The following is a 24855-nucleotide window of genomic DNA, read 5'->3' as shown; positions in this document are numbered from 1 at the left end:
GCGCAAAAACATTTTTTAATTTATGTTAAGGGCCAAGACGAAGCTGGGATTCTCTTATAAATAGGGGTTACCAATGTTGACTCCAATATGTTGTGGCTTGTTAAAGAGTACTTAAGTTATAGGAGAACAATTAAATTAAATAAGATATATATTATCTTCCTAGATCCTTTGAGGCAGTAATAGTTTTTCATATGATGAGGTATTCTCCAAAACGGACATAATGGTTTCTGAAAATGATTCCCACCATGAATCTAGAATTATAGTACCTCTCTGATAGAGTATACAATTTTGGATGGTAAGAGTAAGGCACTAAAATCTGAAACCAAAAACGGAACCCACCTATACTGACCCGAGATGAAATTAAATAAAATAAATGAGATGAGATGAGATGAACGGCTCTTAAAAAATGCCTTTGCTTTTTGCCTTTGCCCTTTGCCTTTTGCTGCCAAAAAATGCCGTCGAGCTAATAACTGTCTGAGGTGCCCTTTGAACTCTCGAGCTGCCGATGAGCCAGGAGCAGGAGCTGGAGAGGAATACTTCGGCAAAAATCCGGGCAAGTGGGGAATTTCTAATAGAGCGAGTGCCTCATAACTTTTCATTTGCGGAGGAAGCGCATTTTTTTCATCTCTCTTTTATTTTCATAACTTGACTTGAAGTTACCTTTATGACAGAGCCACTAATATGCGACAGAAAAGGACACTGACGGTACACAGAGAAAAAAATATTGATTTAAATATTATATAAAAAATATAGATTAACTTTAATAGATTTAAATGGTTTTAAAAAGTCTAGGGTTTCAAGTTTTAAATATTAAAGATTAAAGATTAAAGATTAAAGAAGTATTATTGAAAGGGATGTATGGTAAGAGTTCTTTATCTTTGTCTTTAAAATAAGAGTCTTTTAAGTGTAGATTCGTTGAAATTAATTAGTTATGAGAAGAATATAGTATATTGTATAACTTTCAGTATAACTAGTATAGCATAACTTTCAAAATTTCTTCTTTAAATTTAAAAAGTCGATAAAGGTCTATACATATAAATATAAATAAAAAGCTATTTTTCTGTCTCTAAAAGTACCTTTAAATTATGATTATAATTGTATATGAAATATAACGAAATATTCTTTAGGACCTGAAACTATTATTTTCGGTGTCCTTGCACCATTACATAATTTTTTTGTTGGTTGGCCAGGCCAGACAAATGTCCGGCCGAGGACGTAGATTTATTTAACTGCAAACAATTTTAATCCACTTGAGTGCCAATTTATCAGATCGGACGGCAAAAAAAGGAAGTAATGGCCAAACAAATTGATGTGTGGAGATACATTATATAATAGTTATTCTTCGGACACATACTAAATTATATTTAATAGACGGAAAGAGATCAGTGGCTGAGGAAAAAATGTTGAATACTTGAACTTAAACCTTTAATTTTTATTCATATTTAAACATTTTTTTGATTATTTTTGTAGGAAAATGCAAAGCTCTTGGGGTTGACAAGAAACCCTTTTTTCCGGCAAGGGTTTGGTTTTGTTTTTGTTTTTTTTTTCTGTTGGAGGTGTAAAAGGGGATTTTCTGGCCAACAGCGAAAAATGTAAAATGATTTATTGAAGGTGAAATATTTATTGTTGGCTCGTATTTTTATTTATTTTTTGTTTTGTGGGGCCGATGCTTCGGGTTTTTGTTTCTACAGTAAACAATGGCTATGCGGCAATGGCATCTTTTGAATTCTTTCCACCTCCTTCGGACGGAAAAAGTGAAATAATTATTAACAAAAACAAGCGGCGAACATGGAACAACAGATGCTCAGCCTCCAACCTCCTTTAAAATATTTATTTATTCTGCGTTTTGGGTCAATTCCTCTGGTTTCATTTAATTAAAAAGAAAAGCGACCTCGCGAGACACAACAACCAAAAAGGGAGTATAAATTTATATAAAATATATGTATATATTTATGTATATAGGAGAGGAGTTGGTATGGCCCAGTCACACGCATGGCGGCATGTCCTTGTATTTACTTAGGATCAGGTGGATGGGATCCGCGGCTCATCCGTGGTGCGGCGCTCGTCCTTTTCCCTTGACTTTTCCACCGGATTTTTCCACAACAACAATGCAAAGAAGCCGCGGCGACTGGCGAAGCCAAAATTTCAATTTCGCGGTTGCTGCATATTTTCCCAGCCTTTTTTTTTGTATTTCTCTCCACTTTCCTTTGACTTTTTTTTTGGCCCGCCAAGGGAGAAAGCCACTTTCGGCAATGGAATTTAAACGAATTTTTAAACAGGCCCCAAAGTCAGTCCCTTTTATTATTTTCTCTCAACTTTAAAAGGCCTAAAACCAAAACAGAAAAAAATCCAAAAGCTTAAGCGATAATTGGCCACTAGGAAATCATGTCGATGATGTCGAATCGACGGAAAATTTCATGAAAATTCATGGAAGCTCTTGGCAGAGGAAATATTCGGGGAAATGCAAATTGCCAATGTCCGGAACGGGCTTAGCCGCCTAAGTCCAAGTCCAATAACCCAGAGAGAAAAACTTGTTGGCCAGCAGAATGCACAAGGATGCCAGAACTTGTTTTTTTTTTTGGCTTTCTGTTTTTGTATTTCAATGGGCTTATGTCCTGGCGACCTGACATGGATCAGGTTAAGCGTTCAGCGTTCGAAGGACACAAATTGATATGCAGCAGATGTTGCGAGGTTTACATCCATAATAGTAATAATAATCAGAGTCTTTCGGGGGTTTGGTTTTATTCAAGGCGGATTTTGAATACTCTATAATTAAGAAATATAATTTTGCATAAGTGTATGAGAGGTGTAAGCCTTTGTATCTTTAGATTTGGTTCATTTTTAAGAACTATTTTGAATTTCCATTACAAATAATTTAGATAAATAAATAAATAAATAAATAACATTAAATTTAAACACTCTAAAGATGTTTTTAAAAAGCTTATCTAAATTATGTTTATTAATAATTTAATTATACTTTTTCTTAAATTAAAAGAAACTATTAGATACATATGTGTACGAAACCTTCCTGTTTTACCTTGTAGTCATTAAGTTTTTAATGATATGCGTTAGTATTGTTCACTTTTGAGTGTAAAATTATGGGAAATTATTTATAGAATTGTATTAAATATTTTAATTTAAATTAAATCCTGGTTTATTATGTATATTTATATCCCTCCGTGTCTGTTACAATGCTTTTTATACATATTTCTAATGATACAATATTCTAATAATTTTCTGCTACTCCCACACATTGAACTCCAAGCTCTACAGACCCTATCACTGGTAAGGGTATTGGCATGAAAATATCAAAATAAATAGCGATGAGGAAATAGTCCAAAGTCAAAATGAAAGTGGCAGGCCGGGAGAGAGGCCGAAGGATGAGCCGGCCAGGAGGAGGCGGGGTAGTGTCGAAGCCTGTCAGAGGGATTAGCTCGCCTGATTGGACACGATGTGATTAACTTGTCGTCAACGCGGTTACTCCACTGTGCAGGATCTGGATCAGAATCAGAAGCAGAATCTGAATCCGACTTTGACTGTGACGTCGACACGTTCCACGGGAGCTTCAACCACCCAGACCCCCCCGAAACCATCTCAAACCCATCCAAATCCACCCAAAACCACCCATTTGCCTTCTGTCCTTTTGCTAAACAAAAGTGCAAACATTGACAGACGGATATAAGGATGGAGGCGGTGGTGAAGGTGGAGGAGGTGTAGGAGGAGTGGCAGGATCAGGACGTGGGCGAAGCGAGCGTCATTCCCGGGCCCAAAATTAACCCATTACGCACTCCATTAACGCAGTTCGCCTATGCATGTGGGCCCGGCTAATTAGTTGTGGCAGCTGAGGCTCACACACACCCATCCACTGTACTTGTGTAGTTAATACAATTACCAACGACTGACGGGGAAGAGCCAGTTGGCAAATTTAGTTATTCAGCACGATTTAATACAAATCGCACACTCTACATACTCCTCCATTTCCAAAAAAGAAAAATCCCAAAGGGTAATGGTTATTTTTTTAACTTTACAAGGAAATAAGAGAGCATAGTTTTAAAGGGGTTATTTTTAAAATATCTCTCGCATATTTATATAAAGTTAGTTTTATTTTTTGTATTCAAGTTTTAAAACTATTCGATTTTAAATTCAATATCCCATTATTGTTGATAGGTAATTTAAAATTTTGCTAGGCTGCGAATCCTTTTTAAAATTTGGAATAAAGAGATTTGTGAAAACTTAAGAAAGTAATAAACAATGAGTTATCATTACGTCAAACTCCCCAATTAAAACATTTAATTAATTTGCAACGCAATTTATTTTTTAAATTTTTCACTTTTGTTATAAAGGTTGATTCATTTTTGGCCATAAAAAGCTATCTGATTATACTATTTATGAATCAGAAAATAATTTTTCATCCAACCTGAAGATTCAAAAAATAAGCCTATTAGCCTATTTTTTCACCAACATCATGATGTTGCCGCATAGAAAATTTGGAAATTAATTTTTTTTTTATTCCTTTATTATAACTACAAATGTATGTTATAAAAATGATTATAAAATGACAATGATATTTGAATCGAAGTTAGGTGGTTTTGGTCTTCTCTGCTGTAGTATAATAACGTGTGCCTCATAATCAAGAATAAATCCAAATTATATTTTAAATAATTTTAAATTAAATATATTTTAAATTATTTATTTCCGTATCCGTTCGTATTGAAGCCCAAAAATCGTCTTGGAGCGCCGGTGATCTTCGGAACTTGCAGTACACGGGATGGAGTCTAAATAAATGAGATAAATATATGGGAATTTTATATAAATATATATTATATAACAAAAACAAGGTACAACCTTTGTTCAATTTATCTTTGTGATTTCGCTTATTGGCTGCCATCTGGACATCCTCTTCCGTTTTCTTTGAATTTGAGTTGTAGGGTTTTTAATTTCAGCTTGTTTATTTTCTGGTTGGTTGTTAGATATTAGTCCTGAGGTACGTCGTTGGATGTGTGTTCGTCCATCGGGGCGAGGTAAATGCAGGTAGATGCAATCCACATCCTGGCAGATTCCCATCAGATCGAAGGGACACATGATGGCGTGGGGATCAAGGTCGCTGTTGTAGTTGCGTGACATGGGCGATTGGTAGGTTAAGAAAATTTGGTTCTTGAGTGATCCCACCTTTTTAGCCGTCTTCTTCCTTAGCTCCCGCATCCTGATCACAAAGAAGGGTCCCGGTTCGGTGAGGCTCTGCCCCGGATTATCCTGAGGCATTGGTTTCCGCCCGGTGCCAGATTTGTTTGCATCCGAAGCTTCCAATTCCGGGGGCTTTTTTCCAGAAGGCTCTTCTTCCTGTTCAATCACAGATTTTGGCTGAGGATCTCCAGCAGTCAGATTCTTCAGGTCATCGTACTTCACGATGGAATTGTAGAGACGAATTTCCTTGGATAATTGAGTGGATTTTTCCGTGATAGTCGCCTTACTCTCGTCGAGTAACTTGTAGTCATCGCCCCCTAAGTCACGGCCCAGAACCATGGCCCTGGTGTGGAGTTTGTGGCGTTCCTGATTCAGAGATATGATTGTCTCGCGGTTGGTCTGAATCTCTGGCTCAATCTGAGACAGCTTCAATTCTTCCTGCTTGCCCACCTCCTTCACAGACTGCATTTCCGCATACAATTCCCTTAGACGCTGCGAACATTCCAGTTGGATCGTCTTTGACTTCGTGGCTTCCTCCACCAGATTCAGTGACTTGTCCAGATTGGTTATCATGTTGCCTCCGACTTTTTTAACCGCATTCTCGAATGCCTTTAGCCGGCTTTCTGATGGTGCATTTGGGTTGGGATTCGGCATTGGTACTTTGGCATCTGGAGGCTTATCCCCAGCAGGGTTTGGCCCCGATTTAGTGGAAGAACTAGCTTTAGCTTCCAATTGTTTCTTCTTTTCCAGAACTTGCATTCGCTCGATCAAACGCAGGTACTCCTTCTGGGAAGCCACCGGCAAATGCTTCACAGCCCCGGGCGAAATTTTTGTAGGACGCATCGGAGAGGAAAGCGAAACTTTTCGCTTTCCGGCCACCTTTGGTTTCTCGGGCATTTTCTTAAGAGTCGTCTTCGGCGAACTGGTCGCAGGTGCCTGGGATCTGGCTTGTTTTAGGTAGTCATTAATCTTTTGATTAAAATGATCGTTGATGACAGTTCTCGTCAGGTTGGTATTGGGTGCGGGATTCGTATTCCCAATCTCGGACAAGGGAGTGTTGGATCGGATGGTTGAACCACTAGCACTTTCCGTGGCCAGGCTCAGCGGACCGGCTGTATTTCCGCAACTGGTGTAGGCAATGGAGTTCAGCTCCAAATCGTCGTCGCTGGCTGCCGATTCTTCTGCCAAGCTGATGACCAATTTCTTCACCTTGATGGTAGCTGGATCCATGTTTTTAATAAGGCGGGTGCTGGACGCAGTTTTCCAACTACTGTGAAGTGGAGCGTTAGGTTCTTTGACCATAAGCGTTGACGGACGTTTGGTTCTTGATCTTGTATATAACGCCTTATTTACTGGCATTTTTCTTTTTGCAGTTGCCTTTCTATTTATCACCTTATTCTTTTTTACGATTCTGATGATTTTCGGAGAGAGTGAAGTTTGATTTATGAATTTATAAGTCACAGGCTTGTCAAAGGTTGCTGCGATTGAAGTTGGTGGGGGTTCTGAGACACTTTCGATAGGCGATTCTTTCTGGTTATCAGATTTTTTTATGACAGGGGGAATGAGATGCTGTTTCCTTGCCGGATCGTCTTTTTTTTTGGAGGGGAAGGCGCCAAAATTGCAACGAGCTTTGACAGCTTTCCTCGTTGCTATGCTGGAGAGAAGAAATGAACGCAGTTCTTCTGGGTCATCCGACTCATAGCTTGCGTTCAAACCTTCTCTGAGAAGATTAATGGCGGATGGCGGAAGGGTCGAAGGTCGGAAAATCTTAGGTGGCGGAGGGGCTTGTCTTACAGGTGTGGGTCGAGGAGGCTGAGAGGGTTTATTTGAACGCAAGCTGGAGAGGAGAAAAGATCGCAGAGCATCCGCTTCTTCGTCACTAGACTCGGTATGTGATCGCATACGTGTCTGCCTGTTTTCCATGGAAACTGACTGCATAACAGTTATATAGCTATGATTTGGATAATGATCGACCATATGCATAGCATTTCGAGCATCTTCGTCTTCCAGATGCATTTGTGGAATGTGAAATGGAGGGGGTGGAGGTTCTTCATAATCATAGAAAACGCTTTCTACTCTGCCTCTCTGGACATGTGCTCTCATATCGTCTTCATCTATCACTATGGGCATAGGGACAGGTGGCAGGGAGTTGGGCGCAAAGGACCGCCACCAGCCACCAACAGTTTCTAGGCTATTCCAATTGTTGGCCCACATATTCCAATTTCCATATGCCCTATTCTGATTATCGCTCTCCGTTTCAGCTAGCTTGGTGTCCTCCACATCCGCCAGAGAGTATTGTGGTGGAGATTCCTTTTATTACTTATTATATATTACTTACTTAACTCCATGAGGTCGTCGATTTCGTCAATTTTAGAATGATGAGTCTCTGAGTTTTAGGATCTAAAAGTTATACAATTTTCTAATCTCCCAAATATATGTCGAGCTATGAACATTTTTCAGAAAATTGAGCTGATAACAAGGTTTTGACGTTTTGTATTGTTTCAAAATATTTATTTTTGATAGACGTTTGTAAATATTTTACCTGTTTACCTAACAAACTAAAAATGGATTAATCATTTATGGTGTTTTAAAATATAGCAAATATCAACCAATTAAAAATTTGTCTCATTTTTGGTGAAAATCATTATGATACCCCTTTAAAAATTGCAAAAAAAAGTGTCAAAATATTCATTACCAGGTTTTGATTAAGAATGATTATATAAGAATCTTATAGTTATAAGATCAGGGTGGAATAACCCTTCTACATCTGTCAAATATCAGTCAAGTTATACGCATTTTTATTTAAATATTATATAAATAAATAAATAAATAAACTATATTTTGTCCAAAAGTGTACATTAAGGGTAATGGGGTACTTAAGATTTCAGTTTCGTTTTAAGGTTTTTTGGGGAAAAAAGGGAGATGTAGTACCATGCGGTACAAATACTCTGCTAAAGCAGAGTATTGTTTACCCCAGGTAGTATATTTTTGTTTCATTATATTATTTAAATAAATATTTCAATTATTTTTCAGATGCAGACTATGAGATGCAGAAACCGCGCCCACTCTTTTTTCCAAACCGTTCCGAGTGATTTTCATTGTTATTTTGTGGGGTAAGTTGGGTGGACTGGCCACCCCTCGGGCTTCTTGGTGCACCCACCCACTGGGATATATATTTTTTTTCGTTGTGCTCTTTTCAGATTCTTTCATTTCGAGTCAAGTGCATTCTCAAGTCAAGTCTTTCGATTGCCGGCTGCGGATTACGCGCGAGTGCATCCGAATGCCAGGCATTTGCATGGCCAACAATAACAACAATGGACTAAAAAAACAGAACCGGAGCAGCAACAACAACATTCTCCGGCCATATGGCAGGCGGTATGCGGTATACGGATTGCGGTATGCGGATTACGGATTGCGGTCTGGGCTCCAGATCCTAAAGCTTCGCCCTGTTGGCTGCCCAACAAGTCGCTAACAATCAAGTGCACAATTGCCATAAGGCCCCATTTTTTTTCTGCAAGGACGATGGAGCAGGATGAGGATAAGGTTGAGGAGTTAACAGGACTGTCTGAGAAGGAGGAGAAGGAGGAGAAGGTGGAGATTGGGCCAAATGGCCGGGAATGCCATTAAATTGCCATTTTATGAGCCGCAATTCGGTTTGATTTACCATCTCATATTCCTACGCATCCCGAATTTATGAGCTAGTATTTAAGGACCTTTTAATTGCTTCTGATAATTAAGGAAAAAAGACTGTGATTGTTGCATGATACTTCTGAGCAAGGGCTTTGTTTTAAAGCTTTTAGATAATATTTTTATACAATGAGATGTCCTGTTTAGGAATGCTAATGCCCAGATTCAAGGACATTTCCTTTAAAAGCTGTTGAATTTCAATCTGGAGCTGTGCTTCTCGGACGGGACACGTCCGCTTCTTTATCCAATTATGAATTTTTTGTCATTACCATGGTCATGGCTATGGCAATGGCACTGGCCCTGTCACTGGCTCTGGCAATTGCTGCTTCCGCAGATTGACTCCCCCCCTTGGAAAAAAGAAGCCATGCTTCCCCCCTCTAACAATATCTCATTTAAACATTTCCAATCCCAGTCCCTTCGGTTCAAAATTTCTCTCCTCTGCGGCGACAAAAAACGAACGCAAAAATCTCATTATGATTTCATTTCGTTCAAATGAAGCTCTCGTGCTGGGACTCCGCATCCACATCCACATCCTCATCCGCACTCGCCGCCACATCCGCAGTCGTGACGGTATCGGTGTCCTTGTCCAGCTGCCAGCGGGTGGCAGTTTGCTTTGCCACTCCCCCAACCACTTTTCCACCTACAAGTCTACTTCCATTTCCACCTCCAAGTCCGAGTCCCACCTCCTGGGCTCATGTGTTCCACGGCTGTCCGGCAATTGCCGCTATGGGGCATCCTGCATCCTGTAAACCAAAACATAACGAAAAGTATTCAAGAAAAAATCTAAAGATGTTTTTAAGAATATTTAAAAAATACTCTTTCATAAGATATTTTTTTGAAGTATTGTTTGAAAAAGTGGTTAAGGGTTTTTGTTATTAAATCAATGATGTTTTTGGAATATTTCTTTGAAATATATAACCTAAAATATTTAATATTTAAGGAACTAATAGCTAGTTTTCGATTAATGCTTATTTATTTAAGATTATATATATTCAATATAAGTACTGTAATGTTAAAAAATATACCTACAAACCTTGTTAGAAAGAGTATCTACCTTTTCGGCTAGCAAGGGAAGTGAAAGCAGAAGGAGAAGGTCCTGCTTCTGGTCCTGGGCCTGTTTCAGGAGCTGTTCCTGTGCCGCGGCTGCCGTGGACAACGGATAAGGCGATAAATTTATTTTAAAATAAAATTTACTTCCCCACTGTTGACTGCGTCTTCCCACCCCTCATCCCACTTTTTTCCGGCTACTTTCTCCCACTTTCACCCACACACACACACTCATGCACCCTCCATGTTTCGCTGTTTAATTTTGTTTGCTTCTCAGCCTAGATCCTGTTTAAATATGTATTTTTTTTCTACCTTTCTCAGCTTTTTTTCTTGTTGTAGCTGGCCGCTGTCCTTGTTGTCCTTGTCGTCCTGGCTGTCCCTCCCCCCAAATCGTTGTTATTGTACCTTCTGCTTACCTTAACGGCAAAAAAATATTGTTTTGTCCTGCCGTATTTAAATTAAAATGTTATTTATGTCAGCTGTTTGATTTCTTAACTTGTCCGGCCACCACCGACTGCGCCACTGAACCACCACTCCGCACCACTCGCCCACCACCACCATCCATTCTACACCCCCCTCTCCATGGGACAGCGCATTATTTTTCCCGATTTTTCCTTTTTTTGTCGTGTCTTCCCTGGACTGGCTTTCCTTTTGTTGTTGCATTAGAGAGTCGGAGAGAAAGTAAGCGGCTTAGTTAGTGTTAAACGGCTGGTAGCCATGCCCCAAGAGGCCGGAGCAGTGGCAGTATAAGGAAGAGGGGGTGGCTGCCACAATTGCCACACATTTCATTGTTATTTCTTCAAGTGGCTATGAAAATGGTTCAATCGTCGCCTAAAATCACAAGCTCAAATACTAGTCTATCAAGTGTAAGTGGCTTACAAAATTGTCATTTTTAAATTTTCCAGGAGGGCATCTGCTTGTAAAATTTATCTGATTTTATTTTTAATTGTTTTTATTTTTATTTATAATAATTATGCCAGCAATTTCTAGCCAAAGAAAGAATATTTAAGAGGCTTATTTGTTTATTATTGCTGTACTGTTATATAGTTTATAAACTTTTAACTTGTATAAACTTTTTAATGTATATAAAACATTTCCCAAAACATTTCCCAATTTCCACACTTTTCCTCCTTCCGATGGCCATAGCTCTGCCAATTTGCATCCGATCAGGAAAGAAAGTACTATTTAGTAATCAGCGAACCCAAAAGCAACTTTCCTTATTCAAAACATTGCTTAAATATCGTTTTTGAATTTTTCGAATTTTTTCCAAGGGGTTACCCTACAATATTGTGGGTTTTCCCAATTTCCACACTTTTCCTCCTTCCGATGGCCATAGCTCTGCCAATTTGTATCCGATCAGGAAAGAAAGTACCATTTAGTAATCAGCGAACCCAAAAGCAACTTTCCTTATTTAAAACATTGCTTTAATATCGTTTTTAAATTTTTCGAATTTTTTCCAAGGGGTTCCCCTACAATATTGTGGGTTTTCCAAATTTCCACACTTTTCCTCCTTCCGATGGCCATAGCTCTGCCAATTTGCATCCGATCAGGAAAGAAAGTACTATTTAGTAATCAGCGAACCCAAAAGCAACTTTCCTTATTCAAAACATTGCTTAAATATCGTTTTTGAATTTTTCGAATTTTTTCCAAGGGGTTACCCTACAATATTGTGGGTTTTCCCAATTTCCACACTTTTCCTCCTTCCGATGGCCATAGCTCTGCCAATTTGTATCCGATCAGGAAAGAAAGTACCATTTAGTAATCAGCGAACCCGAAAGCGACTTTCCTCATTCAAAACATTGCTTAAATATCGTTTTTAAATTTTTCGAATTTTTTCCAAGGGGTTCCCCTACAATATTGTGGGTTTTCCCAATTTCCACACTTTTCCTCCTTCCGATGGCCATAGCTCTGCCAATTTGTATCCGATCAGGAAAAAAAGTACCACTTAGTAATCAGCGAACCCAAAAGCGACTTTCCTTATTCAAAACATTGCTTAAATATTGTTTTTGAATTTTTCGAATTTTTTCCAAGGGGTTCCCCTACAATATTGTGGGTTTTCCCAATTTCCACACTTTTCCTCCTTCCGATGGCCATAGCTCTGCCAATTTGTATCCGATCGGGAAACAATGTACTATTTTGTAATCAGCGAACCCATAAGCAACTTTCCTCATTCAAAACATTGCCTAAATATCGTTTTGAAATTTTTCGAAATTTTTTCTAGGGGTACCCCTGCAAAAATGTGGATTTTCGCAATTTCCCACTTTTGCTCCTTCCGATGGCCATAGCTCAGCTAATTTGTATCCGATCGGGAAACAATGTACCATTTTGTAATCAGCGAACCCATAAGCAACTTTCCTCATTCAAAACATTGCCTAAATATCGTTTTGAAATTTTTCGAAATTTTTCCTAGGGGTACCCCTGCAAAAATGTGGATTTTCGCAATTTCCCACTTTTGCTCCTTCCGATGGCCATAGCTCAGCTAATTTGTATCCGATCGGGAAACAATGTACCATTTTGTAATCAGCGAATCCATAAGCAACTTTCCTCATTCAAAACATTGCCTAAATATCGTTTTGAAATTTTTCGAAATTTTTCCTAATGGTTCCCCTACAATATTGTGGGTTTTCCCAATTTCCACACTTTTCCTCCTTCCGATTGCCATAGCTCTGCCAATTTGTATCCGATCAGGAAAGAAAGTACCATTTAGGAATCATTGCTTAAATATCGTTTTTAAATTTTTCGAATTTTTTCCAAGGGGTTCCCCTACAATATTGTGGGTTTTCCCAATTTCCACACTTTTCCTCCTTCCGATGGCCATAGCTCTGCCAATTTGTATCCGATCAAGAAAGAAAGTACCATTTAGTAATCAGCGAACCCGAAAGCGACTTTCCTCATTCAAAACATTGCTTAAATATCGTTTTTAAATTTTTTGAAATTTTCCAAGGGGTTCCCCTACAATATTGTGGGTTTTCCAAATATCCACACTTTTCCTCCTTCCGATTGCCATAGCTCTGCCAATTTGTATCCGATCAGGAAAGAAAGTACTATTTAGTAATCAGCGAACCCAAAAGCAACTTTCCTTATTCAAAACATTGCTTAAATATCGTTTTTGAATTTTTCGAATTTTTTCCAAGGGGTTCCCCTACAATATTGTGGGTTTTCCAAATATCCACACTTTTCCTCCTTCCGATTGCCATAGCTCAGCTAATTTGTATCCGATCGGGAAACAATGTACCATTTTGTAATCAGCGAACCCATAAGCAACTTTCCTCATTCAAAACATTGCCTAAATATCGTTTTGAAATTTTTCGAAATTTTTCCTAGGGGTACCCCTGCAAAAATGTGGATTTTCGCAATTTCCCACTTTTGCTCCTTCCGATGGCCATAGCTCAGCTAATTTGTATCCGATCGGGAAACAATGTACCATTTTGTAATCAGCGAATCCATAAGCAACTTTCCTCATTCAAAACATTGCCTAAATATCGTTTTGAAATTTTTCGAAATTTTTCCTAATGGTTCCCCTACAATATTGTGGGTTTTCCCAATTTCCACACTTTTCCTCCTTCCGATTGCCATAGCTCTGCCAATTTGTATCCGATCAGGAAAGAAAGTACCATTTAGGAATCATTGCTTAAATATCGTTTTTAAATTTTTCGAATTTTTTCCAAGGGGTTCCCCTACAATATTGTGGGTTTTCCCAATTTCCACACTTTTCCTCCTTCCGATGGCCATAGCTCTGCCAATTTGTATCCGATCAAGAAAGAAAGTACCATTTAGTAATCAGCGAACCCGAAAGCGACTTTCCTCATTCAAAACATTGCTTAAATATCGTTTTTAAATTTTTTGAAATTTTCCAAGGGGTTCCCCTACAATATTGTGGGTTTTCCAAATATCCACACTTTTCCTCCTTCCGATTGCCATAGCTCTGCCAATTTGTATCCGATCAGGAAAGAAAGTACTATTTAGTAATCAGCGAACCCAAAAGCAACTTTCCTTATTCAAAACATTGCTTAAATATCGTTTTTGAATTTTTCGAATTTTTTCCAAGGGGTTCCCCTACAATATTGTGGGTTTTCCAAATATCCACACTTTTCCTCCTTCCGATTGCCATAGCTCTGCCAATTTGTATCCGATCAGGAAAGAAAGTACCATTTTGTAATCAGCGAACCCATAAGCAACTTTCCTCATTCAAAACATTGCCTAAATATCGTTTTGAAATTTTTCGAAATTTTTCCTAGGGGTACCCCTGCAAAAATGTGGATTTTCGCAATTTCCCACTTTTGCTCCTTCCGATGGCCATAGCTCAGCTAATTTGTATCCGATCGGGAAACAATGTACCATTTTGTAATCAGCGAACCCATAAGCAACTTTCCTCATTCAAAACATTGCCTAAATATCGTTTTGAAATTTTTCGAAATTTTTCCTAATGGTTCCCCTACAATATTGTGGGTTTTCCCAATTTCCACACTTTTCCTCCTTCCGATTGCCATAGCTCTGCCAATTTGTATCCGATCAAGAAAGAAAGTACCATTTAGTAATCAGCGAACCCGAAAGCGACTTTCCTCATTCAAAACATTGCTTAAATATCGTTTTTAAATTTTTTGAAATTTTCCAAGGGGTTCCCCTACAATATTGTGGGTTTTCCAAATATCCACACTTTTCCTCCTTCCGATTGCCATAGCTCTGCCAATTTGTATCCGATCAGGAAAGAAAGTACTATTTAGTAATCAGCGAACCCAAAAGCAACTTTCCTTATTCAAAACATTGCTTAAATATCGTTTTTGAATTTTTCGAATTTTTTCCAAGGGGTTCCCCTACAATATTGTGGGTTTTCCAAATATCCACACTTTTCCTCCTTCCGATTGCCATAGCTCTGCCAATTTGTATCCGATCAGGAAAGAAAGTACCATTTTGTAATCAGCGAACCCATAAGCAACTTTCCTCATTCAAAACATTGCCTAAATATCGTTTTGAAATTTTTCGAAATTTTTCCTAGGGGTACCCCTGCAAAAATGTGGATTTTCGCAATTTCCCACTTTTGCTCCTTCCGATGGCCATAGCTCAGCTAATTTGTATCCGATCGGGAAACAATGTACCATTTTGTAATCAGCGAACCCATAAGCAACTTTCCTCATTCAAAACATTGCCTAAATATCGTTTTGAAATTTTTCGAAATTTTTCCTAGGGGTACCCCTGCAAAAATGTGGATTTTCGCAATTTCCCACTTTTGCTCCTTCCGATGGCCATAGCTCAGCTAATTTGTATCCGATCGGGAAACAATGTACCATTTTGTAATCAGCGAATCCATAAGCAACTTTCCTCATTCAAAACATTGCCTAAATATCGTTTTGAAATTTTTCGAAATTTTTCCTAATGGTTCCCCTACAATATTGTGGGTTTTCCCAATTTCCACACTTTTCCTCCTTCCGATTGCCATAGCTCTGCCAATTTGTATCCGATCAGGAAAGAAAGTACCATTTAGTAATCATTGCTTAAATATCGTTTTTAAATTTTTCGAATTTTTTCCAAGGGGTTCCCCTACAATATTGTGGGTTTTCCCAATTTCCACACTTTTCCTCCTTCCGATGGCCATAGCTCTGCCAATTTGTATCCGATCAAGAAAGAAAGTACCATTTAGTAATCAGCGAACCCGAAAGCGACTTTCCTCATTCAAAACATTGCTTAAATATCGTTTTTAAATTTTTTGAAATTTTCCAAGGGGTTCCCCTACAATATTGTGGGTTTTCCAAATATCCACACTTTTCCTCCTTCCGATTGCCATAGCTCTGCCAATTTGTATCCGATCAGGAAAGAAAGTACTATTTAGTAATCAGCGAACCCAAAAGCAACTTTCCTTATTCAAAACATTGCCTTAATATCGTTTTTAAATTTTTCGAAATTTTTCCTAGGGGTACCCCTGCAAAAATGTGGATTTTCGCAATTTCCACACTTTTCCTCCTTCCGATGGCCATAGCTCTGCCAATTTGTATCCGATCAGGAAAGAAAGTACCATTTAGTAATCAGCGAACCCAAAAGCAACTTTCCTTATTCAAAACATTGCTTTAATATCGTTTTTAAATTTTTCGAATTTTTTCCAAGGGGTTCCCCTACAATATTGTGGGTTTTCCCAATTTCCACACTTTTCCTCCTTCCGATGGCCATAGCTCTGCCAATTTGTATCCGATCAAGAAAGAAAGTACCATTTAGTAATCAGCGAACCCGAAAGCGACTTTCCTCATTCAAAACATTGCTTAAATATCGTTTTTAAATTTTTTGAAATTTTCCAAGGGGTTCCCCTACAATATTGTGGGTTTTCCAAATATCCACACTTTTCCTCCTTCCGATTGCCATAGCTCTGCCAATTTGTATCCGATCAGGAAAGAAAGTACTATTTAGTAATCAGCGAACCCAAAAGCAACTTTCCTCATTCAAAACATTGCTTTAATATCGTTTTTAAATTTTTCGAATTTTTTCCAAGGGGTTCCCCTACAATATTGTGGGTTTTCCAAATTTCCACACTTTTCCTCCTTCCGATTGCCATAGCTCTGCCAATTTGTATCCGATCAAGAAAGAAAGTACTATTTAGTAATCAGCGAACCCAAAAGCAACTTTCCTTATTCAAAACATTGCCTTAATATCGTTTTTAAATTTTTCGAATTTTTTCCAAGGGGTTCCCCTACAATATTGTGGGTTTTCCCAATTTCCACACTTTTCCTCCTTCCGATGGCCATAGCTCTGCCAATTTGTATCCGATCAGGAAAGAAAGTACCATTTAGTAATCAGCGAACCCAAAAGCAACTTTCCTTATTCAAAACATTGCTTTAATATCGTTTTTAAATTTTTCGAATTTTTTCCAAGGGGTTCCCCTACAATATTGTGGGTTTTCCAAATTTCCACACTTTTCTTCCTTCCGATTGCCATAGCTCTGCCAATTTGTATCCGATCAGGAAAGAAAGTACTATTTAGTAATCAGCGAACCCAAAAGCAACTTTCCTTATTCAAAACATTGCTTTAATATCGTTTTTGAATTTTTCGAATTTTTTCCAAGGGGTTCCCCTACAATATTGTGGGTTTTCCCAATTTCCACACATTTCCTCCTTCCGATGGCCATAGCACTGCCAATTTGTATCCGATCAGGAAAGAAAGTACCATTTAGTAATCAGCGAACCCAAAAGCAAGTTTCCTTATTCAAAACATTGCTTTAATATCGTTTTTAAATTTTTCGAATTTTTTCCAAGGGGTTCCCCTACAATATTGTGGGTTTTCCCAATTTCCACACTTTTCCTCCTTCCGATGGCCATAGCTCTGCCAATTTGTATCCGATCCGGAAAGAAATTACCATTTAGTAATCAGCGAACCCAAAAGCAACTTTCCTTATTCAAAACATTGCTTTAATATCGTTTTTGAATTTTTCGAATTTTTTCCAAGGGGTTCCCCTACAATATTGTGGGTTTTCCCAATTTCCACATATTTCCTCCTTCCGATGGCCATAGCTCTGCCAATTTGTATCCGATCAGGAAATAAAGTACCATTTAGTAATCAGCGAACCCAAAAGCAACTTTCCTCATTCAAAACATTGCTTGAATATCGTTTTTGAATTTTTCGAATTTTTTCCAAGGGGTTCCCCTACAATATTGTGGGTTTTCCCAATTTCCAAACATTTCCTCCTTCCGATTGCCATAGCTCTGCCAATTTGTATCCGATCAGGAAAGAAAGTACCATTTAGTAATCAGCGAACCCAAAAGCAACTTTCCTCATTCAAAACATTGCTTGAATATCGTTTTTGAATTTTTCGAATTTTTTCCAAGGGGTTCCCCTACAATATTGTGGGTTTTCCCAATTTCCACACATTTCCTCCTTCCGATTGCCATAGCTCTGCCAATTTGTATCCGATCAGGAAAGAAAGTACCATTTAGTTATCAGCGAACCTAAAAGCGACTTTCCTCATTCAAAACATTGCTTAAATATCGTTTTTAAATTTTTCGAATTTTTTCCAAGGGGTTCCCCTACAATATTGTGGGTTTTCCCAATTTCCACACTTTTCCTCCTTCCGATGGCCATAGCTCTGCCAATTTGTATCCGATCAGGAAAGAAAGTACCATTTAGTAATCAGCGAACCCAAAAGCAACTTTCTTCATTCAAAACATTGCTTGAATATCGTTTTTGAATTTTTCGAATTTTTTCCAAGGGGTTCCCCTACAATATTGTGGGTTTTCCAAATATCCACACTTTTCCTCCTTCCGATTGCCATAGCTCTGCCAATTTGTATCCGATCAGGAAAGAAAGTACTATTTAGTAATCAGCGAACCCAAAAGCAACTTTCCTCATTCAAAACATTGCTTAAATATCGTTTTTAAATTTTTCGAATTTTTTCCAAGGGGTTCCCCTACAATATTGTGGGTTTTCCCAATTTCCACACTTTTCCTCCTTCCGATGGCCATAGCTCTGCCAATTTGTATCCGATCAGGAAAGCAAGTACCATTTAGTTATCAGCGAACCTAAAAGCGACTTTCCTCATTCAAAACATTGCTTTAATATCGTTTTTGAATTTTTCGAATTTTTTCCAAGGGGTTCCCCTACAATATTGTGGGTTTTCCCAATTTCCACACATTTCCTCCTTCCGATTGCCATAGCTCTGCCAATTTGTATTCGATCAGGAAAGCAAGTACCATTTAGTTATCAGCGAACCTAAAAGCGACTTTCCTCATTCAAAACATTGCTTAAATATCGTTTTTGAATTTTTCGAATTTTTTCCAAGGGGTTCCCCTACAATATTGTGGGTTTTCCCGATTTCCACACTTTTCCTCCTTCCGATGGCCATAGCTCTGCCAATTTGTATCCGATCAAGAAAGAAAGTACCATTTAGTAATCAGCGAATCCAAAAGCAACTATCCTCATTCAAAACATTGCTTTAATATCGTTTTTGAATTTTTCGAATTTTTTCTAAGGGGTTCCCCTACAATATTGTGGGTTTTCCCAATTTCCACTATTTTCCTCCTTCCGATGGCCATAGCTCTGCCAATTTGTATCCGATCAGGAAAGCAAGTACCATTTAGTTATCAGCGAACCTAAAAGCGACTTTCCTCATTCAAAACATTGCTTTAATATCGTTTTTGAATTTTTCGAATTTTTTCCAAGGGGTTCCCCTACAATATTGTGGGTTTTCCCAATTTCCACACATTTCCTCCTTCCGATTGCCATAGCTCTGCCAATTTGTATCCGATCAGGAAAGCAAGTACCATTTAGTTATCAGCGAACCTAAAAGCGACTTTCCTCATTCAAAACATTGCTTTAATATCGTTTTTAAATTTTTCGAATTTTTTCCAAGGGGTTCCCCTACAATATTGTGGGTTTTCCCAATAAAAACCTAAAAGCGACTTTCCTCATTCAAAACATTGCTTTAATATCGTTTTTAAATTTTTCGAATTTTTTCCAAGGGGTTCCCCTACAATATTGTGGGTTTTCCCAATTTCCACACTTTTCCTCCTTCCGATGGCCATAGCTCTGCCAATTTGTATCCGATCCGGAAAGAAATTACCATTTAGTAATCAGCGAACCCAAAAGCAACTTTCCTTATTCAAAACATTGCTTTAATATCGTTTTTGAATTTTTCGAATTTTTTCCAAGGGGTTCCCCTACAATATTGTGGGTTTTCCCAATTTCCACATATTTCCTCCTTCCGATGGCCATAGCTCTGCCAATTTGTATCCGATCAGGAAATAAAGTACCATTTAGTAATCAGCGAACCCAAAAGCAACTTTCCTCATTCAAAACATTGCTTGAATATCGTTTTTGAATTTTTCGAATTTTTTCCAAGGGGTTCCCCTACAATATTGTGGGTTTTCCCAATTTCCAAACATTTCCTCCTTCCGATTGCCATAGCTCTGCCAATTTGTATCCGATCAGGAAAGAAAGTACCATTTAGTAATCAGCGAACCCAAAAGCAACTTTCCTCATTCAAAACATTGCTTGAATATCGTTTTTGAATTTTTCGAATTTTTTCCAAGGGGTTCCCCTACAATATTGTGGGTTTTCCCAATTTCCACACATTTCCTCCTTCCGATTGCCATAGCTCTGCCAATTTGTATCCGATCAGGAAAGAAGCTCTGCCAATTTGTATCCGATCAGGAAAGAAAGTACCATTTAGTAATCAGCGAACCCAAAAGCAACTTTCTTCATTCAAAACATTGCTTGAATATCGTTTTTGAATTTTTCGAATTTTTTCCAAGGGGTTCCCCTACAATATTGTGGGTTTTCCCAATTTCCACACATTTCCTCCTTCCGATTGCCATAGCTCTGCCAATTTGTATCCGATCAGGAAAGAAAGTACTATTTAGTAATCAGCGAACCCAAAAGCAACTTTCCTCATTCAAAACATTGCTTAAATATCGTTTTTAAATTTTTCGAATTTTTTCCAAGGGGTTCCCCTACAATATTGTGGGTTTTCCCAATTTTCACACTTTTCCTCCTTCCGATGGCCATAGCTCTGCCAATTTGTATCCGATCAGGAAAGCAAGTACCATTTAGTTATCAGCGAACCTAAAAGCGACTTTCCTCATTCAAAACATTGCTTTAATATCGTTTTTGAATTTTTCGAATTTTTTCCAAGGGGTTCCCCTACAATATTGTGGGTTTTCCCAATTTCCACACATTTCCTCCTTCCGATTGCCATAGCTCTGCCAATTTGTATTCGATCAGGAAAGCAAGTACCATTTAGTTATCAGCGAACCTAAAAGCGACTTTCCTCATTCAAAACATTGCTTAAATATCGTTTTTGAATTTTTCGAATTTTTTCCAAGGGGTTCCCCTACAATATTGTGGGTTTTCCCGATTTCCACACTTTTCCTCCTTCCGATGGCCATAGCTCTGCCAATTTGTATCCGATCAAGAAAGAAAGTACCATTTAGTAATCAGCGAATCCAAAAGCAACTATCCTCATTCAAAACATTGCTTTAATATCGTTTTTGAATTTTTCGAATTTTTTCTAAGGGGTTCCCCTACAATATTGTGGGTTTTCCCAATTTCCACTATTTTCCTCCTTCCGATGGCCATAGCTCTGCCAATTTGTATCCGATCAGGAAAGCAAGTACCATTTAGTTATCAGCGAACCTAAAAGCGACTTTCCTCATTCAAAACATTGCTTTAATATCGTTTTTGAATTTTTCGAATTTTTTCCAAGGGGTTCCCCTACAATATTGTGGGTTTTCCCAATTTCCACACATTTCCTCCTTCCGATTGCCATAGCTCTGCCAATTTGTATCCGATCAGGAAAGCAAGTACCATTTAGTTATCAGCGAACCTAAAAGCGACTTTCCTCATTCAAAACATTGCTTTAATATCGTTTTTAAATTTTTCGAATTTTTTCCAAGGGGTTCCCCTACAATATTGTGGGTTTTCCCAATAAAAACCTAAAAGCGACTTTCCTCATTCAAAACATTGCTTTAATATCGTTTTTAAATTTTTCGAATTTTTTCCAAGGGGTTCCCCTTCAATATTGTGGGTTTTCCCAATTTCCACACTTTTCCTCCTTCCGATGGCCATAGCTCTGCCAATTTGTATCCGATCAGGAAAGAAAGTACCATTTAGTAATCAGCGAACCCAAAAGCAACTTTCCTCATTCAAAACATTGCTTAAATATCGTTTTTAAATTTTTCGAATTTTTTCCAAGGGGTTCCCCTACAATATTGTGGGTTTTCCCAATTTCCACACTTTTCCTCCTTCCGATGGCCATAGCTCTGCCAATTTGTATCCGATCAGGAAAGCAAGTACCATTTAGTTATCAGCGAACCTAAAAGCGACTTTCCTCATTCAAAACATTGCTTTAATATCGTTTTTGAATTTTTCGAATTTTTTCCAAGGGGTTCCCCTACAATATTGTGGGTTTTCCCAATTTCCACACATTTCCTCCTTCCGATTGCCATAGCTCTGCCAATTTGTATCCGATCAGGAAAGCAAGTACCATTTAGTTATCAGCGAACCTAAAAGCGACTTTCCTCATTCAAAACATTGCTTAAATATCGTTTTTGAATTTTTCGAATTTTTTCCAAGGGGTTCCCCTACAATATTGTGGGTTTTCCCGATTTCCACACTTTTCCTCCTTCCGATGGCCATAGCTCTGCCAATTTGTATCCGATCAAGAAAGAAAGTACCATTTAGTAATCAGCGAATCCAAAAGCAACTATCCTCATTCAAAACATTGCTTTAATATCGTTTTTGAATTTTTCGAATTTTTTCCAAGGGGTTCCCCTACAATATTGTGGGTTTTCCCAATTTCCACACTTTTCCTCCTTCCGATGGCCATAGCTCTGCCAATTTGTATCCGATCAGGAAAGCAAGTACCATTTAGTTATCAGCGAACCTAAAAGCGACTTTCCTCATTCAAAACATTGCTTTAATATCGTTTTTGAATTTTTCGAATTTTTTCCAAGGGGTTCCCCTACAATATTGTGGGTTTTCCCAATTTCCACACATTTCCTCCTTCCGATTGCCATAGCTCTGCCAATTTGTATCCGATCAGGAAAGCAAGTACCATTTAGTTATCAGCGAACCTAAAAGCGACTTTCCTCATTCAAAACATTGCTTTAATATCGTTTTTAAATTTTTCGAATTTTTTCCAAGGGGTTCCCCTACAATATTGTGGGTTTTCCCAATTTCCACACTTTTCCTCCTTCCGATGGCCATAGCTCTGCCAATTTGTATCCGATCAGGAAAGCAAGTACCATTTAGTTATCAGCGAACCTAAAAGCGACTTTCCTCATTCAAAACATTGCTTTAATATCGTTTTTGAATTTTTCGAATTTTTTCCAAGGGGTTCCCCTACAATATTGTGGGTTTTTCCAATTTCCACACATTTCCTCCTTCCGATTGCCATAGCTCTGCCAATTTGTATCCGATCAGGAAAGCAAGTACCATTTAGTTATCAGCGAACCTAAAAGCGACTTTCCTCATTCAAAACATTGCTTAAATATCGTTTTTGAATTTTTCGAATTTTTTCCAAGGGGTTCCCCTACAATATTGTGGGTTTTCCCGATTTCCACACTTTTCCTCCTTCCGATGGCCATAGCTCTGCCAATTTGTATCCGATCAAGAAAGAAAGTACCATTTAGTAATCAGCGAATCCAAAAGCAACTATCCTCATTCAAAACATTGCTTTAATATCGTTTTTGAATTTTTCGAATTTTTTCCAAGGGGTTCCCCTACAATATTGTGGGTTTTCCCAATTTCCACACTTTTCCTCCTTCCGATGGCCATAGCTCTGCCAATTTGTATCCGATCAGGAAAGCAAGTACCATTTAGTTATCAGCGAACCTAAAAGCGACTTTCCTCATTCAAAACATTGCTTTAATATCGTTTTTGAATTTTTCGAATTTTTTCCAAGGGGTTCCCCTACAATATTGTGGGTTTTCCCAATTTCCACACATTTCCTCCTTCCGATTGCCATAGCTCTGCCAATTTGTATCCGATCAGGAAAGCAAGTACCATTTAGTTATCAGCGAACCTAAAAGCGACTTTCCTCATTCAAAACATTGCTTTAATATCGTTTTTAAATTTTTCGAATTTTTTCCAAGGGGTTCCCCTACAATATTGTGGGTTTTCCCAATTTCCACACTTTTCCTCCTTCCGATGGCCATAGCTCTGCCAATTTGTATCCGATCAGGAAAGAAAGTACCATTTAGTAATCAGCGAACCCAAAAGCAACTTTCCTCATTCAAAACATTGCTTAAATATCGTTTTTAAATTTTTCGAATTTTTTCCAAGGGGTTCCCCTACAATATTGTGGGTTTTCCCAATTTCCACACTTTTCCTCCTTCCGATGGCCATAGCTCTGCCAATTTGTATCCGATCAGGAAAGCAAGTACCATTTAGTTATCAGCGAACCTAAAAGCGACTTTCCTCATTCAAAACATTGCTTTAATATCGTTTTTGAATTTTTCGAATTTTTTCCAAGGGGTTCCCCTACAATATTGTGGGTTTTCCCAATTTCCACACTTTTCCTCCTTCCGATGGCCATAGCTCTGCCAATTTGTATCCGATCAGGAAAGAAAGTACCATTTAGTAATCAGCGAACCCAAAAGCAACTTTCCTCATTCAAAACATTGCTTGAATATCGTTTTTGAATTTTTCGAATTTTTTCCAAGGGGTTCCCCTACAATATTGTGGGTTTTCCCAATTTCCACACTTTTCCTCCTTCCGATGGCCATAGCTCTGCCAATTTGTATCCGATCAGGAAAGAAAGTACTATTTAGTAATCAGCGAACCCAAAAGCAACTTTCCTCATTCAAAACATTGCTTGAATATCGTTTTTGAATTTTTCGAATTTTTTCTAAGGGGTTCCCCTACAATATTGTGGGTTTTCCCAATTTCCACACTTTTCCTCCTTCCGATGGCCATAGCTCTGCCAATTTGTATCCGATCAGGAAAGAAAGTACCATTTAGTAATCAGCGAACCCAAAAGCAACTTTCCTCATTCAAAACATTGCTTAAATATCGTTTTTAAATTTTTCGAATTTTTTCCAAGGGGTTTTTTTATTTAATTTATTATGATTAACAATGAACTGTTATTTCTATATTATTATAACTAAGAGTAAGGATAAATTAAGTTAAAAGATATTCCATAATTTTGGATTTAATTACAACTAGGGATAGTTCAGGGGACATTAAATGGGATAACGAGTTATAATTTTTACAAATAACGCGGAATGGATCGTGTTCCGCAAAATTAGATCTATAAATTGGTAACCAAAGGGGTCGGAATGATCTAGTTACTCTATTAGGCACAGAAAACAATAATTTTTCAAGAAGTACTTGTGAGTCAACCTGTCCAAGAATAAGCACATGAAGCAGCATAACCCCAGCACAAGTACGGCGCTCTTTTAAAGGAGGTAGGTTTAGTAATTTTAACCGGCAATTATACGACGGGAGGGAAGTGGCAGTATC

At 38.2% G+C, this 24855-nt stretch overlaps 1 protein-coding gene across 1 annotated transcript; it reads right to left on the bottom strand.

The window, feature by feature from the left end:
• Window positions 1-4557: 4557 nt before the first annotated feature.
• Window positions 4558-8283, bottom strand: LOC108120176 (uncharacterized). The gene is made up of 3 exons (XM_070277448.1): window positions 8251-8283; window positions 4846-7494; window positions 4558-4775 (listed from the first exon to the last, which is right to left on the bottom strand). The coding sequence occupies exons 1-2, from the start codon at window positions 8281-8283 to the stop codon at window positions 4852-4854; spliced, it is 2676 nt and encodes an 891-aa protein (XP_070133549.1). The 3' UTR covers window positions 4558-4775; window positions 4846-4851.
• Between the last annotated feature and the right edge of the window lie 16572 nt (window positions 8284-24855).

The sequence above is a fragment of the Drosophila bipectinata genome, chromosome XL (genome assembly GCF_030179905.1).
Source record: "Drosophila bipectinata strain 14024-0381.07 chromosome XL, DbipHiC1v2, whole genome shotgun sequence".
Lineage (NCBI taxonomy): Eukaryota > Metazoa > Arthropoda > Insecta > Diptera > Drosophilidae > Drosophila > Drosophila bipectinata.
The sequence above is the reverse complement of the archived record's forward strand: the minus strand, read 5'-3'. Positions and strand labels throughout refer to the sequence as shown.

Coding starts and splice junctions, on each gene's coding strand:
- LOC108120176 (XM_070277448.1), bottom strand. CDS start 8,283: ATGAAAATCACTCGGAACGGTTTGGAAAAAAGA. Junction 7,495..8,250: donor GGAACGGTTTGGAAAAAAGA/GTGGGCGCGGTT, acceptor AAGTAATAAAAG/GAATCTCCACCACAATACTC.